Source organism: Lynx canadensis, chromosome B1 (genome assembly GCF_007474595.2).
Source record: "Lynx canadensis isolate LIC74 chromosome B1, mLynCan4.pri.v2, whole genome shotgun sequence".
Taxonomy (NCBI): Eukaryota; Metazoa; Chordata; class Mammalia; order Carnivora; family Felidae; genus Lynx; species Lynx canadensis.
The window spans coordinates 148,234,510-148,251,928 of record NC_044306.2 but is presented as its reverse complement, the minus strand read 5'-3'; the positions used below and the strand labels follow the sequence as shown (position 1 = coordinate 148,251,928).

Here is a 17,419-nt window from a genome sequence, read left to right as displayed (position 1 = left end):
GATGTAAGTAATTTTCTCCCTGCATTAAGCAGGGTGGGTAGTTGTTGCCTGAGCCTACTTATGCAGGCTTACTTTGAACATGAAATTTGTGACCTCTGTTTTGATCTCTTTGCTGCAGTCTGTCTTTCTACACGGAAGAGTGTAAGGAATCATAGCGTATTAGCTTTAAGTTCATGAGGATACCCCGTGACCTTAGCTAGCTGCAGTCATACGTGCCTCAAATCCCACCACAGATTCAGTACAGAACTGTGGGGAAGCAGGAAGAACTGGCTTCCCAGACCGGTTAAACAGTTTAGATCTGTGTCTCTGCAGCAGAAACACTGCCTGTTAAGCTAGTGTTCTGTATGGGGAAACTGGGGGAGACCACAGAGCAGCAAAAAAAGATGAAAGACAGTTCCTAGAGCTTTCTTTTCTCATTCTTTTGGCAAGCTTAAAGAAATAAAGATCAAGTAAAGTTCACTGCTACTTCTGTTGCCTTTGCTTGAATTAGTTCATTTTTAACATGAGGCGTAGCCAAAATTTGTCTTTGAGATTTGTTTAGGGTTCTAAAATGTAGAGGCTAGCATTTAATTTGTATCTGGCAAGCATTTGTCGAGCTCCTACAATATGCCACACATTGTGCTCAGTAACAGGGAAACGAGGAGAGGGGATAGTGAGGACGAGGAAGATGATGGTGGTAATAGCCGCTTACATTTACTGAGGTTGGCATTGGACCAAGAGCTCTGCACGGATTTTTTTTTTTTTTATTTAGTTCTCCAATAAAACCTATGAAAAATGTACGTATGATTGCATCCATCTTACAGATAAAAAAATATATAAATAACTTGCCAAGTCACAGGGTTCTTAAATGGTAGAGCCAAGATTTGAACTCAGGCAGTTCTGACTCCAAAGCCTGATCTCATAACCATCATGGTTTATTGCCTTTTAAAATAAAACAGTATTGCCCTCAGAGAACTCATTTACTTTCATTTCCCATGAGTTGATCTTCCCCAGCTTCTTTGATCCAATTTCCAGTTCTCTTATGTAGAGAGAAATGTGACATTTTCACAAACTCTTCATCATAAGTCACTCCATGGCTTCTTCAATGACTAGGGACCAGATTGCAAGGCGGCAGCTTCCGTATGGTCCCAGATTTTTAAAGCTGAAGGGCATTAGGATGTTATTTTCATAACGTATTCCTTCACGTATAGTGAAGACAGTCACTATAGTTGAAAGAACAACATTGCAGAGCTTATATAAAACCAAGGCTTCAAGTCTGACCTTCGCAGCCATCCTTCTGGCCTATGCTGCTGCCCTACCCCCACTACAGAGGGACCAGAGGGGGCTAGGCTGGGCAGTTGCTAGTGATGGTTCTGATGCAAATAATGACATCAATACCACATTTATCATTTCTTGAGTGTCTATTATGAGCCAGGCCCTGAACTAGGTATTATGTAATCTTTATCATAACCACTGTATAGATGAGAATACTGGAAATAGAAGGGGACAATTTTCTCTGAGTTCCACAATGGGTAGAGCCAGAATTGGAACCCAGGTCTGTCTAACTTCTATGCTTCCATGTTCTCAATCAGTACCTCATTCTGAGTTTTACACATACACACACATACACACATACACATACAAAATGATTATTATTCTGCTGGGAGGCTTCACTCCTCTACTGAATTCTGTACTGTGGACAACCCACTACCGTCTACCTTTCTTATTAAATTTACCCTTTCACATTTTTTTTATGGGAATATTCTAACACTATCAGAAAATCAAAGAGAGGGCTAAGTAAAAAAGAGTGCAACATTCACTAGAATTTTAAAAATTTGGGGATGTAGTCTGAGTATGTGGAATCTTCATTGACTTCAATTTAATTTTTCTATCTGGTTGTAGGATCAAGCATTTAACTTTTTCATTTTTAATGTTTATTAAAGGCATTATAATATTTATTTACAATTAAGCCTTTTGGTTTTCTGGGTACATTTGTATAATTTTGTTTGCATAATTTTATCACTTGGCATTTCTTGAAGTGCCTGTGAATCTAGTATTCCTTGTGTTTTTTGAGTTTTTATTTCTCCTGTCTTGCTTTATAAAAATGTCTACCTGCTACTGCTATGTATATTATACTAGTTTAACTTAAAATGGGATCACATCTTTTTAAAACATTCTTTTTTTTCTTCCTTTGGGAAATTTCTGTTGTGATGCATTTTTAAGGATTGACCTTTTGATATGACTCATGAACCAAATCCCAAAACAAAACAAAACACCAAAATCCTCTAACCCAGTAATTCTGTCAGGTTTCATCAAGATTTCCAAACTGAAAGATTTTTATTAAGACACACTGCACTATCTTAAAGAAAAATGGTCAATTTTGTAAGACATCTGTATCACATTAAAGATGACCGCAAAATTGAATCAATAGCCTTCCTTATATGTGCTATTTCCTTTTCACCAAAGAATATTTTTTTAAAAAACATCATCATGGGGCACCTGGGTGGCTCAGTTGGTTGAGCGTCCAACTCTTGATTTCAGCTCAGGTCATGATCCCAGAGTTGTGGGATTGAGGCCCACATCAGCATGGAGCCTTCTTGAGATTCCTTCTTTCCCTCTGCCCCTCTCCTCAACTTGTTCACTCTTTTGCTCTCTGAAAAGAAAGAGAGAGAGGGAGAGTCTGTTTCTTGGGGGGGGGGGGGGGGGGGGGACAAAAAAAAAAACCCATCATCATATGTAAGGCTGTTATCCTACCCATACCCCATTCTGAGTTAATGGTACCTTCTGATTTTATTTTATGGTAGATTTGGTGAAATCTATCATAAATTCAGAGAGAATGGACCCCAACACCATAGCACAACTTTCCACCACTCTGGTGCTAGAACTGTAATAGAGAAAATATTTGGCTAAACTTAGGGGAGGGGCGGAGATAAGGCTCAATATCACCTTTGTGATTACTTTTTTTCAAGCCAGAAAAAACACTTCACCCAGATTAAAAAGTAACTACTACAGGATTTCTAACTAGTTGCCCAACTGTAAAAGAACTATACTTCTCTTTTCCCCTTCTACCTTTCTTTCCTTCCCAAGGTATTAGAAATGAGATAACAGGAAAGGGATCATCATATATTAAAGGAAAATGGGAGTGCCCTTGCCTGCAAAAGACATTTTAAAAAGTTTAAAAATGAGTGAAAGCTATGAAATGGTTTCTTTGTTAGTTATTTTTTGGTCAGTTCGTACAGAGGAATGGAAATGTGCACATTCTAAAGCAAACAAGGCACATGTCAGACCTCAAGTGCTTGAATGTGACGTGCTCACCTCTTTGTGGTGACTGTTAGGTATTACAGCACACGTGGCTTCCCTACCACTCCGGCCGCCCCTCCCACCCCTTCAGCATTCAGTGTCATTTTTTTCTGAGATCAAGATCAGATTAGCTATGTTACAATTATTAGCTTTTTTCTAGAAGAATCATGTGATATTCTGTGTAAATAAATATATGTATTACATATAAATTTAGTAATTCCTATAGCTAGCCAATAACAATTGGAGATAGTCATGACATATTTTGAGTATACTAATTCCCCAGTAGGGGTCAAAACTACAAAACTGTTTCATTTTATTTATTTGTTTATTTGTTTGTTTGTTTAATGTTTACTTATTTTAAGAAAGAGACAGTGCATATACATGGGGGGGAGGGGCAGAGAATCTTCTTGCTCAGCGTGGAACCCGACACAGGGTCTGTCTCAGGACCCTGAGATCATGACCTGATCAAGAGCTGCTTAACTGACTAAGCCACCCAGGTGCCCCAGATACAGAACTGTTTTAGGTAATTACAAGGAGAGGCTGGTAGAAATTGTGCTTCATTTAATACATGTAATAGTTCTTTAAAAATTACTCTGAAGTCATACTGTTTTCTGGCTACAATAGCCTCCTTTATGTAGAATTGGTAAGATGGGACTTAATTGATTGTGGTTTTTGAAAACTGAAATTACTTGCACTTCTTTTCAGAATCCAAGCTTGAGAACCTTTTGTTGTTTAAATAGAAGACTTCCCAGAAACAGAATCATCTTTGTTTCCACAGTACTCAGGACATTTCAAAGGTCTAGGAATAGATAAAACTCAGGGAAGATGGCTTTGCAACTTCCCATTGTTAAAACACTTTGTATTAGTACAAAAGACTCTTGCTAATTAATGCATTAAAATTATTAATTCACTTTTTAAAGCTGTGTATTACTACATGTGTGTAATGAGTTGCTTCTGTATGCTCAATGCTCCTTTTAAGCAGTGTTCTCATTATTTAGTCCTCTTAATATTCCTTAGAGAAAGAAAGGGGACAGCCACTTCATGTTTGGTTCATTGAGAGAGGCATTTACACACCAAGCCAATAGATCATTTGGCAAAAATTATTAAGGAAAAAAATCAACAGGCTGTTGGAAAGGAACTTGGTCTCAGGAGCTAAGCAACCGTCTGCTTCTCTTTCTACCTCACAGTCCATGCAAACATCTGGTTTACATAATCTTTCCTTTTAAGGGGAAAGGAAAACAAACTTTTTTTTCCCATTAAAAACTTATTTTTTGAGGTCATTCATGCTCATTGTTTAAAAAAATGCAAACAGGATCAAATGACAGTTGAAAGTCTCCCTCCATTTATTTCTAGCACAGAGTTTAGAAGTTTATCATGATGAGTATTATTATGTTCTATCTTTTAGTTTCAGATTTGGCTTTTATTTAAACTATACTTCTTCATTATTGTTTTTATTATTGTTGTTTTTAACCTCTCTCTGACTTTTTTTTTCTTTCTAGTTTATTCCCATGCCTGTACTGTATGGCGTGTTCCTGTATATGGGGGTAGCATCCCTTAATGGTGTACAGGTAACTTTTCTATAGCAATCTAAGTATAGTTGTATTTTTTCCAGTAGTAATAGTAGTCCAGTAACAGATCTTTGAGGAAAAGTGCTACTCATTAACTGCTGAGTTTTTTAAATGCATATATTTACAGAAAACAAACTGGTGGTTGCCAGAGGGGAGGTAGGTCGGGGGATGGGTAAATTCAAGAAAGGGAATTACCAGTACACTTATCATGATGAGCATGGAGTAATGTACAGAATTGTTGAATCGTTATATTGTACACCAAAAATAATATAACACTGCATGTTAAAGAAAGAAAATGCATTTGTTTGCTACTTTCTCTGCCAAACACCTGCTTTTTATTTGAGTTAATTAACAAAATTAATTTGTGTTAACAAATGTTATCATACATACCCATTCTTGAAATAAGCTGTTAAAGGTCATTTCACTAGGAAAGTGAGAGAGGACCTAGGATCACCTTCCTCCCTCCCTTCTGTCCTTCCTCTTCTCCTGCCTTCATCTCCAGAAAGAAATCTAACCCTTCCAGTGTGCTCTTCAAGATCCTATTTATTTCTTCGCCTTTAAACTATTCTGAGAACAGGCTGTTATTTGATTTACTTTTCATATGGCTGTGATCAGTGATCAAAAGTTTTGAACCAATAAAAGAATAAAGTCAATGTGGTTTAGTGCTACTTTTGTCCAAAACTTCAGCTATCCACAATTTGGGTAAAACTGGCCCCCTTTAAAAAAAAAATCATTAGGAAGAACTTTGTAAGGGACTTTGTCTTTCAATTGAGGTTTAATTTAATTGGCACCAGGAAACTGGAAGTACTTCTGCTGTTTTCTGGCACCTTGTTAATTGTAGCCTTATTTAGCACTTACTAATGTTTTAATGGGAAAAGACGGCATGTTCTGTGAACATCATAAGAATTCATTTAAACCCCCTCATAGTAGTCCTTGCTTTCATTTATTGAATTTAGATTAATTTGGTTTTAGAGTCAGATAGAGCTGGGCAGGTGGCCAGACCCCCAAAAGCAGACAAGGCTATTTTATTTTCCCTTCTTTAGGTCCCATTAGGATATTTGTCACAAAATACAAGGTGGGTTCTTCATAGATTGGACTAGATGAATGTGAATGGGGGTTTACTTGTGCCTGTGAAACTTTGGACAAGTACAGATATAAAAAAATACTTTATTTTTACCTGGCATTGTAAAAATATTCTTTTTTTCCCTCAATGGAAAAATATAAAACTAATAATGGCCCCCAAACTAATAGTTCTTTTTTCTTTTCTCTTTCTTTCTCTTTCTTTCTTTCTTTCTTTCTTTCTTTCTTTCTTTCTTTCTTTCTTTCTTTCTTTCTTTCGTTCTTGTTTTTGTTTTTGCCTTAATAAGTCAGTCTAGATCAGAAGTTAGACTTTATGTCTTTAACTGATGATTGGAGCTCATTACATGTTTATTAAATTAAACAGAAGGCAAAAAAAATCAAGAATTTCATAGTGATGGGGAAAAAACCTTTGCTAAAGGGACAGCTAGTGGATTTCTTAAATTCAGCAGTGCTATTGCCCCTATTGCCTTTTCTCTTCACTTTTCTCCCTATTCTCCCTCTTTCAGACCTTTTGGCAAGATTTGATTTAGCAAGAAATTTTGTAACACAATCTTTATAAACAGCAAGGCCCCCTCCAATGAAAAGTAGGCCTGGATGGAGAAAGAAAGTTTGTTACATAGCAAATAGCTTCTGAGCAGCTTGTCCATAACAGTCTTCTTTACTTGTACACTTCTCCCTTTCCTCCAGAAAGAAAGCAGAAATACTGTTTCAGAGTTTTATTACATCATAATTCAATTCAGCAGCTATTTACTGAATATCTTTTATTTGAAAGATCCTATGGTAGGTACTGAAATATCATTCTTATCATCATCAACGTAAACTCAGCAGTTAAGCTTTGAGGCACAGTACCTGGCACAGAGATGCTCGGCGGTCAGTTTAGTACCTGTTTCTGCACAGCACTGTAATAGCCTCCCCTAGGTTCAGATATCTGGTTGTTGATACTCTGAAACTCACTATAAAAGTCCTATGGCTTTTCTTTGAAAAGAAATGGTAGTGAATTGCTGCATGTTATTAGTTAAGTTTTGCCATAGATAAATAGTATGGAATTTACGAAAATACCAATGCATTCCCATTTTCAAGTTGGATGCTTCCTTTCTATCCTTGAAACATCCCTTAAATGCATAAGATCCATAGTAGCATCCTCTCTTCTTTCAGGTAAGGTGACCGAGGCAGAGTAAGATACATGACTTACATGTCTTCCTTCAGCACATCATGACGAAATTAGTCACAAGATCCTCTCTCCCAAGACTCAGATAGTAAAAATAGAAAGGAAGAGATGAGCATCTAGAATTTATATTTGGCTTTGTGACTTTATTCTTTGGTAGCCACTTTATCTCATATATCTACATCACATTCCTGCAAAGTAATAGGAATCGGAAGACTCCTCTTATGTCTCACTGTGCTGGACTAAATTTCTGCACTCCCTGACCAATGTCCTCTGGAAGGGATACTGCTTGCCTAAACTATAGTATATAAATCACTAATCATTAGTTAGGCATTGTGGAAATGAGTTTGCATATCAGCTCTTGAAGTAATACAGTTGTACTCTCTTCTTCCCTCCCCAGTTCATGGATCGTCTGAAGCTGCTTCTGATGCCCCTGAAGCATCAGCCAGACTTTATCTACCTGCGCCATGTCCCCCTGCGCAGAGTCCACCTGTTCACTTTCCTGCAGGTGTTATGTCTAGCCCTGCTCTGGATCCTCAAGTCCACTGTGGCTGCTATCATTTTCCCAGTCATGGTAGGGATTCCTTTCCTTGAGCCTACCCATCAAGTCATACCAATATCATTTGTTATTGTAATGTAGAAGACATATATGTCTTCTCTGTGTGGTTCTACTCTTTTCCAGCTTTGACCAAATAACTTTGAATTGATCAGTTGTAATTTAAGGTTCCTATGTCTGTGGTCATCTACACTGGACTTTAGTGTCAGACTCAGCTGAGTTCAGATCCCAGCACTGGTTTCTGCTGATCAGGGAGCCTTCATGAGCTGCCATTAACTTGTTCGTAAAATGGGCATGGCATTAGTATTGTTACTCTGAGCATGACTAATAAATATCAAGTATAGAGCACAGTGCCTGACATTAGGTAGACATCAGTGCACATTAGTTATCTTTAAAATATTGTATAATAGAATCAGTCTAAATAACAAAGCATAACGCATTTCAGTCCAAATAATAAGAAAGCAAGTTTGGCAGCTTCTGACAGGTCATCCAGTGACTTAGAAGAAATGGAGTGAGAAGTGCAGTTTTTGAACTGCTTGCTGGTTTGCATCATGCTAAGTTTAAGGGTAAGTCTGGGCTCTCAGATGATGAGAAGCAAGGTAACATAACTAACATTGCACTTAGAAGTACAAGTGAAAGAGGTAAAAAAGGAAATGCTAGGTCTATTTTTGGCTTTATCACTAAATTTTATACTTTACCATAACTTTCCATTTCTTGCAAGAAAATGTACATGTGTACACTTGAAACAAGTCACCAAGCCAGCCTCTCAGTCTGCTTTGTCTCTCCCACAGAATTTTCATACACAGACCATATTTTATTTTTTATAAAAGTCCTCTTACTCTTACCCAAGATTATTATTTTATCCTTTTTTTAGTATTATTTATTTATTTTGAGAGAGAGAGAGAGAGAGAGAGTGTGTGTGCGCGCACGCATGGGAGAGGCAGAGAGAGAGGGAGAGAAAGAATCCCAAGCAGGCCCCACACTGTCAGTGCACAGCCTGATGGCTCGATCCCACAAACTGTGAGATCATGACCTGAGCCAAAATCAAGAGTTGGACACTTAACCAACTGAGCCACCCTGGTGCCCCTAATTTATCTTACATGTGTTTGTTGTTTGTAAATTTTTTTTTCTCCAAGGGAAAACAAAAAGGAAGGAGGAAGAAAAAAAATATATAAAATACTAGTGATGTTTGTCATATTTTTTTTTCACTTATATCCCTTTTTTCCCCTTAAACTCTGTTAACTTACTGGAAAACACAATGAGTGTGAGAAATGACTCCCATTTGCCCATTGGTATAGTCTACCTATTAGTTTTGCTACAGGCAGGAAAAACACAGTAAGGTCTGAATAAATTTGAAATGTATCCAGTAAATCACTTAATGCTGATGCTGTAAATAATAATAATAAATGTGTTATCTGTATAAAGTATTTTTTACTTTTCCAGAGGTTTTGTTTGATCACAAAGCAATAGTATAATATCAGTAGGGTAGATGTTGTTAATTTCTCCTGGAGATGAAAAATGGACATATAGAGAGCATGATGTGGATAAACCCAAATGTTTAATTTGAGACAGTCATGACTCCTATATCCTAGTACATACTAATTTTATTCTTGAGCAAAGGCATCTTTAATGTACTTTTACAAGTTACTCTTCAAGGGCAACTCATAGAATCAAAGGTACGTATTTTTTTTAAGAATACCGATTTTAGAGGTAGACAGCTGGGGGCCCTTTGTATTTTGTTTTCTGGCTTTGTGATTTTAGATGTCTCTAAGCCTCAGTTTCCTCACTTGTAAGATAGAGTTCATAATATCTACTTTTTGAGTTTGTGGTGGGAATAAATGAGAAAAATACCGCCTAAGAGTTTAGCACGACATCTGTCACACAGTAAGTTTTCAGGTCATGGTAGTGATTGAAGTCACCCAGTAGATTAAGTGGTCTGTGCGTACTCAAATGCTGTCTCATTATTAGTACCTTGAAGATGTTTTAGTGTACTGTATGTCATACAAATTTTCTTGATTTTCAAAAACCTGTATAATGTTTTAATTTTGAATAGAAATCATATGCAGGCTGTTTTTTCCCTTTAAACTCTCAGCCATTTATTAAAAATCTGACATGGAAGAAAATGGTTTAAAAAATAATCCTTTCGTGTTGAAATTCTAAGTGAATGTGATCATACATTTCAGTGAACAAAGTGAGTTTGACTTAGTACTTTTATGATCCAACTTCCCCATAAAGAAGATGTTTATGGTCCACTTAATATAAATCCATATAAGCAAGATGAGTTCTGTCATATTCTCGCCTTCTATAAGTTTCTACTGCCTTTGATAGAGTAGTGTCAATACTCACTATGACTTTATCTGACCTTGTTTCTTTCCTACTTTCTATATTTGTCCTTGTAGATCTTGGCACTTGTAGCTGTCAGAAAAGGCATGGACTACCTCTTCTCCCAACATGACCTCAGCTTCCTCGATGATGTCATTCCAGAAAAGGACAAGAAAAAGAAGGAAGATGAGAAGAAAAAGAAAAAGAAGAAAGGAAGTCTGGACAGTGACAATGATGATGTAAGGCTTTCCAAAATTCCAAAGTAAAGCTAAACAAATAAATGTGAGACATTTATGGATGTCATATATATATTATACTTTATGTGAGATGAATTCAGAGAATTTACCTGGCTGTGTTACATGCCAGTCTTCCTTTGCCCTTTATTTTCTTTATTTAGTTTTTTTTTATATTTTCTGAAGTCTTTCTATAGCCATTAATATACTGATAGCAATAAAATGACTCCCCCCACCACCAAAAAAAAAAAACAAAACAAAACCACATCTAAAGAACTCCAATCTCCCATTTCACAGATAAAAAGAAAATTTGCTTCATAATGCTGTAAAATGTATTTGCTTTACTATTGATAATCCAGGGTTTAACTTTGAGATAATAACTCAGTTTTATGTAATTTTAAGCCTGATGTAGACACATACCTGTGACCTCACCTCCTGTGATCTAGGTATCCATTTGAGTAGGCACTCAACCAAAGTCCTCTGCTGTTGTACTTACCCTCACATTGGACTTGAAGATTATTTCTCTGTGACCCTTCAAGGAAAAGGAAAGGGTCTTGGAGCCTAGGGTCGTTTTACAGAATTGTAGTTGTCAGTTTTGTAGTCCAAATGATCCTCCTGCAATTGGGTGATTAAGGTTAGAGAAATAAAACTATTGCCCATTTTTTCATCTTTAGTTTAGGAGACCATTTCATGGGTGCTGCAGTAGGGGTCTGTAATCAGTGCTAGGAGAAAAGCTGGGATTTTTATACAAACACACACACACACACACACACACACACACACACACACACACACAGGTTGTCCCAGTAGCCTGGGATAAAGGACTGCCAAAATGACACTTTCTATGTGAAGATTTTTTCTGGATTTTACACAGTACAGTATATACTCCGCATTCTAGTTGGTCCCTGGTAAAGTATTCTAAAGTGGGAGTATAGTTAAGTTTTGCTGTCTACTCTGTACTTGATCATTTTGATTGACCATACATACTTGTCCTTACTTGCCATAACAGCTCCTTATAGTGTATGTTTCTGTTCCTATTGACAGGAGAAAATTTAGACTGAGAAATGTTAAGTCATTTTTCTGAGTGTACACAGCCATAGTGGCAAAGCCAAAACTCTGATCCAGGGCTGTCTGGTTATTTCCAGCTGGTCAGGCTGTCTGGTTGTATTTTTTTGTGGAGAATTTAGAAATAGTACAGTGAAGGAAGGCAACAGACACAATCGGATTTCAGATAAATTGATCCAATAAAAAAAAGTCTAAATATGTGAGGCACATTTAGCTAAAGAGAAAAAGAGTCCAAGGGAAGTTTTGTGACTGTCATCATCCATCTTCAGTGAGAACAGGTGTATAGATTTTCTGTTTCCAGTGATGATAGAAAAAGGGAATGTGTTTAAATTGCAGTACAGATTAGGGTGCAGTGTTAAAAAGAATGGTTAAAAAATGTCTACACATTCAATAGAAATCAAAATTTGAAATTAATTTCTAGGCCACTCAAGACAAAAAAGGGAACACTTGAAATACTGACATAATTAAAGTAATATTTCATCTTGAATTTTCAAAACAAGTATGCCAGTTTATATACATGGACACCAAACTTAAAATTTATTACATATAACTAATATAGAAAATAATATTGTAGAATCCTCATCTCTAATAGTTTTTAAGAAAAAAAATAATAAACTGTCAACTTTTGGGGATGTTTTAAATTTATGCTCTCTAGTTCAAAAGTTGTATCAAATGAGCTCCTGAGAAGTTCTTCTAATTCTTTGATTCAATTTTCAACAGATCATATTTTATTTAAACAATGCTATTCTTTTATTAATGATATTTACTGTTTCCAGCTCTGTATTTCCAACAGATTTCTTGAAGATAATGTGTGCTACTTGTTTCTTTTCTTTTCCTCTTTTTCTTCTTGCCCCAACCCCCACCAAAAAACAACAAGCTTGTGTATTTGTCTTAGTGAACTCAACCAGGCAATTTGAGTACATGTGTGTAATAAGTTCTGTATGTTGAGCTTATTATTTGGGGGCTCTTTATCTGGAAGGTGACTCTCCTAGTGTCCACCTGGTAATCATGGATGCTAGGATCCATGGATATAGAGAGCCACAGAGGGGCATGGGGGTTACAGCACATTTGTGAGCAGAAGTAGTGAAAAATTATGGCTTGCCAATATTTTGAGCCACTCAGTCATTTTTGGACCTTCCTGTAGGCTATGATTAAGGGTTGGCTTCCAACCTATTCATCCATAAATGCTATTATTTGGGGAAATGTTTGAAATACTGTGATTAAAACTTGTCCTTCTTGACATTCACATAAAGGTACATGCATGTGATGTCTTCATTTTTTTTTTTTTTTTTTGGTCAATTTAAATGCAATATCTTAGTCCCTTAAAATCATATGGTGGCTTATTACCATCTTTAGATTCACCTTAAAGGAATTTTCAATGTATGTAGTAGTCTGTATGTTAAGGTTTATTTTTTCTTTATTTTCTTTGATCTCTAGTTCTTACCCCTCTCCCCCCATCTTTCTGCTAAAGGCCATCTCTGGTAGTTTCAGTTAAGGGATGGATTTTATCTTTTCAGTCTAAACATAGACTTGGATTCAATATAATGATTTCTTTAAAAAAAGTAAGGTGGTAATCCTGTGAAAATCTGTTATAGTTTTGGCTTAGGTGACCTGTTGTTTTTTTTAACATTTATTCATTTTTGAGAGACAGAGCTCAAGTGGGGGAGGGACAGAGAGAGGGAGACACAGAATCGAAGCAGGCTCCAGGCCCTGAGCTGTCAGCACAGAGCCTGACATGGGGCTCAGACCCACAAACCAAGAGATCATGGCCTGAGCCAAAGTCGGACACTTAACTGACTGAACCACCCAGGTGCCCCATGGTGACCTGTTTTCTTAAACAGCCCCATGAATAGCTCCCTAGTACCTTCCTTTTGATTTTTATTTTCTCATGTTTTGCTAAGCTTTCAAATATATTTGGTACGAACAAATTGAAATGAAACTTTATAAAATAGTTTTGCTAGAGTATTAGAGTAAGAGGGAGGGGTTTATTTTCAACTGTACATACAGGGCTCCTTGATCATGAATGTTAGTCTTCTACCTGTCTTGGAAAGAAAGATGAGTCCTCATTTTCTTGAACATGGAATCAGAAAGCAGAAATGAAACAAGAATTGTAAGCCCATGTTATAGTCCAGGAAGTTTCCTATCCTAGATTTAATGTTTCATATTGAGATTATTTTCTTTATACATGTAACAAACCCATAGATATTTGATGATTGGTAATCCAGTTTATGTAAGCTTTACACTTGTTTTCATTTGTAGTGATATCTATTTGGTGTGGTTCTAGTTTTAATTAACTCCATTGACTCAGAAGAGAGGAAAACAAATGTGAGAAAGACTGTGTAGAATTTGAAAAGTTAGCAAGTAAAAATGATTATATCAAAGTATTTTCTCCTTAAGACAATGTGAATGATATTATGATAGATTTGATCAGTACTGGGAGGTAAAGAAGGGCTGTATTGTAAAAACTTTCTAAAAACTGTTACAAATTTCTTTCACAGTCTGACTGCCCATACTCAGAAAAAGTTCCAAGTATTAAAATTCCAATGGACATCATGGAACAGCAACCTTTCCTAAGAGATAGCAAACCTTCCGACAGTGAGTAGAACTAACCTCTTTCATGACTGCTCAAATATGATTTGTACTTGCAGAGAAAAATCTTTAGAATTATCATTTAATTTCCCCTCTATTTTCTTCCTGTTTCTCTATTTGAAGACTTATACTTCATTATTATAAAACTCCATTTTTTACATCCTTGAGCTTCACTCTTCTTTCTTTTATCCATAACCTTCTAAGTTTTTGTTTGGTAGTCTTTTCTCTGACCCAAGTTCCCACCAGTTTCTTTCAATTGCTAAACTCATAACCATGTTTTTAATTGATTTTTCTTTTTTTTCTGCTGGTATTTAGAATTGCAGCTTATAGTACTACATCACTGTCTATTACCGTTTTGTCTTCCTTAGGCTTTATTTAGCCGATGACCAAATGAGCTCAAGAGAGAAATTGCATCATAGGTCTCTAAATGATCAGTAAATCAGTTGTTCATATTGAGAATTTGGAATAATTGTTATTTTCAATTAAATTAGCAATCATAAAATATTAACAAAACTTTTTAGGTATTACTTACAAGATATAGTACATTTTCTTCCTAATTTCTTTATTCCTTTCCTGCTATTTTAAAAACACCTTTTTAAGTGGACTGGTTTTTCAGGGGTAATAGCCTGGTGACTAAGGTGGAACGGTTTCTGACATACCATCTTTCCTTTTGTAATTGAGTTAACAGGCCACTTGAAGAAAGGGGAAAACCTCTGAAGTTAACACTAGTGAATAGCTCAAGCTTTTCCAATATCAAGTAGCAGTTGCTTCCAAACTACTTTCCCTTTGGGTTCTCCTTTGAAGAAAATGTATTCTTTCAGATCCAGATGTACTTCAAAGTTTACTGATCTGTTATGAGAAAAAAGACAGTTGAGACACTTTGACTTCTGTTTGACAATGCCACTTCCACTTCAGGAAGAGGTTGCCAAGAAAAGTGTGAAATGAATGACTGTTTATGAAAATTGGGCATATTAGTTTCCTGTCGCTGTGTAACAAATTACCAAAATATTCAGCAGCTTAAAACAACAAATATATATTTTCTTCTATAGTTCCGGATGTTCAGGAATTTAGGAACAGCTGATTTAGGTGGTTCTGGCTCTAGCGACTCGTGAGACAGCAGACAAGCCTTTGGCGGGGGCTAAGCTTGAAGACAATGGGAACTGGGATCTGCTTCCACGTTCATGCACAAGGCCATTGGCAGGAGGTTTCAGTTCCCTGCCCCATGGGCACCTCCCTAGGGATGCCCGTAATATAGGTTCCCCCAAGCCCAGTGAGAACAGAGAGAGAAACCAAGGCAGAAGCTGCAGTCTTTTATAACTGAATCTCAGAAGTGACATGCCATCACTTCTGCCATGTTCTAAGGGTCACACGCCAACCAACCCTGGTACAACATGGAAAGGAATGACACAAGGACATGAATGCCAGGAGGCACCAGGAATGCTGGGAGGCCATCTTGGAGGCTGGCTGCCACACTGGGTTTAAAGAACAATTAAAGCCGTCTCAGCTCTGATGCCCAGTCTGTAACCCATGACATGTAACTGAGGCTAATTTCTTCTCAGTCCCATTAGCAGGATTTAATTAATACTTCTTTTTTCAATTCAAGCTTCTCAAACTATATTCTGGCTTCATTTTTCATTTTATTAATGCATTCATAGCAAAACAAAACTGTGTAAGGGACACGGCACGTATGTCTTCTGTTGGCATCATGACCTAGGACAGCCCTTCTAAGTACAGTTTAAAGGCTGCTGCAAAAAAATAAAAAATAAATAAAAAACACCACCAGCTAGAATTGGAGGCTCATGAAGAAAGTTGTATGGCAAATGGTTCTTTTAGTGGTAGCTGTTATTCATTCTCTCAGAAATCCATTAGAAAGGTGCATGGAACAATTGATATGAATTAGAAATTTACTTCAGCAAAATATTTCTGATCATTCTAACTGAAATCTTTTCTAATGCCATATTAGTCTTTTATAATTCATGAAAGAACAAAATTGTTAGTAGAGGTGCAGGAAAATTAAGTTCCTCAAAATCTTCTTCTCCCCCCATGAATAACAGCAGGGCAAAACTGTGGATGCCGAAGAAGAAAGGAAATCCAAGGGCAAAACTTAAGACATTAAGTAGATCCTCTACAAATGTTTGGCCTCCTACCCCCTCACCAAAAAGAACAGCGGTCCATCCCATTGTATTCACCCAGAGGAAATGAAGCTAACAGATTTTTATCTTCATCACATTAGTTAGATTCTTAGGTCAATACGGTGTCTATTGAAATTGTCTAAGTATGCCTTTCTCTTTCCCATTGTAATGCATCAATTTTTATGACAATTTTTATTTTTACTCAAATTTTACATGTTCCTTAAGTCTGCTGTTTATGATTTAAAGAATTTTTTTTTTTTTTCCAGGAGAAAGATCACCAACATTCCTTGAACGCCACACATCATGCTGATAAAATTCCTTTCCTTCAGTCACTCGGTATGCCAAGGTAAAGGACAACTCGGTATTTTACATTGTTCTATGGGATGATTGCCCCTCAGAAATGTAACCCATGGTGGATTATTGGCAGAATACCTTGTTTCCTGTCCTGTCTACAAGTTATCTGAAATCGCTTACCCAATCCCCGAACCTCTCCCCAGCTTTTATGTAGAAAGTGTTCTACGAGGCCTACTATACTGCGAAGTAATGGAACTTTCATTGTCATTAAGGTAAAGCCCAGGACTCACATTCGCTTTTATTGCTTCCGCATCATCTCTGTTTGAAGGGTAACTGCTGGCAGCTCTCCAGTAGTTTTCTTCCCTAATCTTAACACGGCTGCAGAGACCTCAGACCCTCCTTGATTTTCCGAAAAGCAAAACTCATGAATATTTTCTTCATGTAAGTCTGTTTGTCCCTTTAATTTCTCATGGTATCACCTGCATGGCCGTCCTTCTTCTTGATTTTTGTGTGTGTGTTTTTTTTGAAACCTAGGTATGAAATTTTTAAGAAATTTTTTACTTGAATTTCTTGACTCTTCTGGTACCTTCCTCCCATTTAAGAATGTTTGTGTTTAATACAGAAAGAGCAGATAAGTATTTTAAAGAGAACAAAGGGCAGACCCATCCAGCTTCTGCACAGTGCAGAGGTATATTTGACACATGATAAAGGAAATCTGATTTACTTACTATTTCCTTTCTTTTCTTTTTTCTCCAGTCCTCCTAGAACTCCAGTAAAAGTTGTGCCTCAAATTAGGATAGAACTTGAGCCTGAAGACAATGATTATTTCTGGAGGAGCAAGGGAACAGAAACTACATTGTAACCTGTTTGTCTTTCTTTAAAATTGACAGTTTTTGTTGTTAATGTTCTGGGGTTTTGTCTGGTTGTTTATTTTTTAATTTTTGTTTTGTTTTGGGTTTTGGTCATTGGCCAAATAATATAGTGCTCACTCTGCTTCTCTCTTGCATAGGTAAAATCAAGACCATACTGCACTGTTCCTTAAAAACATCTGAAGAATCCCCTTTTCTTTTCACACTTTCATATGTGTCCTCTGACAACCAAATTCCTCTGTCACTGAAGACACACACAGACCCTGT

General features: G+C 36.8%; 1 protein-coding gene across 2 annotated transcripts in view; it reads left to right on the top strand.

Annotated features, from left to right (window-relative positions):
- The window catches only part of SLC4A4 (solute carrier family 4 member 4), a 348,118-nt gene extending 330,918 nt beyond the window's left edge, over positions 1 to 17,200 (top strand). For both annotated transcript variants that reach the window (XM_032592973.1, XM_030313719.1), the window contains exons 21-26: positions 4,779 to 4,847; positions 7,493 to 7,666; positions 10,048 to 10,209; positions 13,767 to 13,863; positions 16,256 to 16,335; positions 17,040 to 17,200. In XM_032592973.1, the coding sequence (XP_032448864.1) occupies positions 4,779 to 4,847; positions 7,493 to 7,666; positions 10,048 to 10,209; positions 13,767 to 13,863; positions 16,256 to 16,299 (546 nt within the window). In that variant the 3' untranslated portion in view covers positions 16,300 to 16,335; positions 17,040 to 17,200. The remainder of the gene's footprint in view (positions 1 to 4,778; positions 4,848 to 7,492; positions 7,667 to 10,047; positions 10,210 to 13,766; positions 13,864 to 16,255; positions 16,336 to 17,039) is intronic.
- The last annotated feature ends 219 nt before the right edge of the window (positions 17,201 to 17,419 follow it).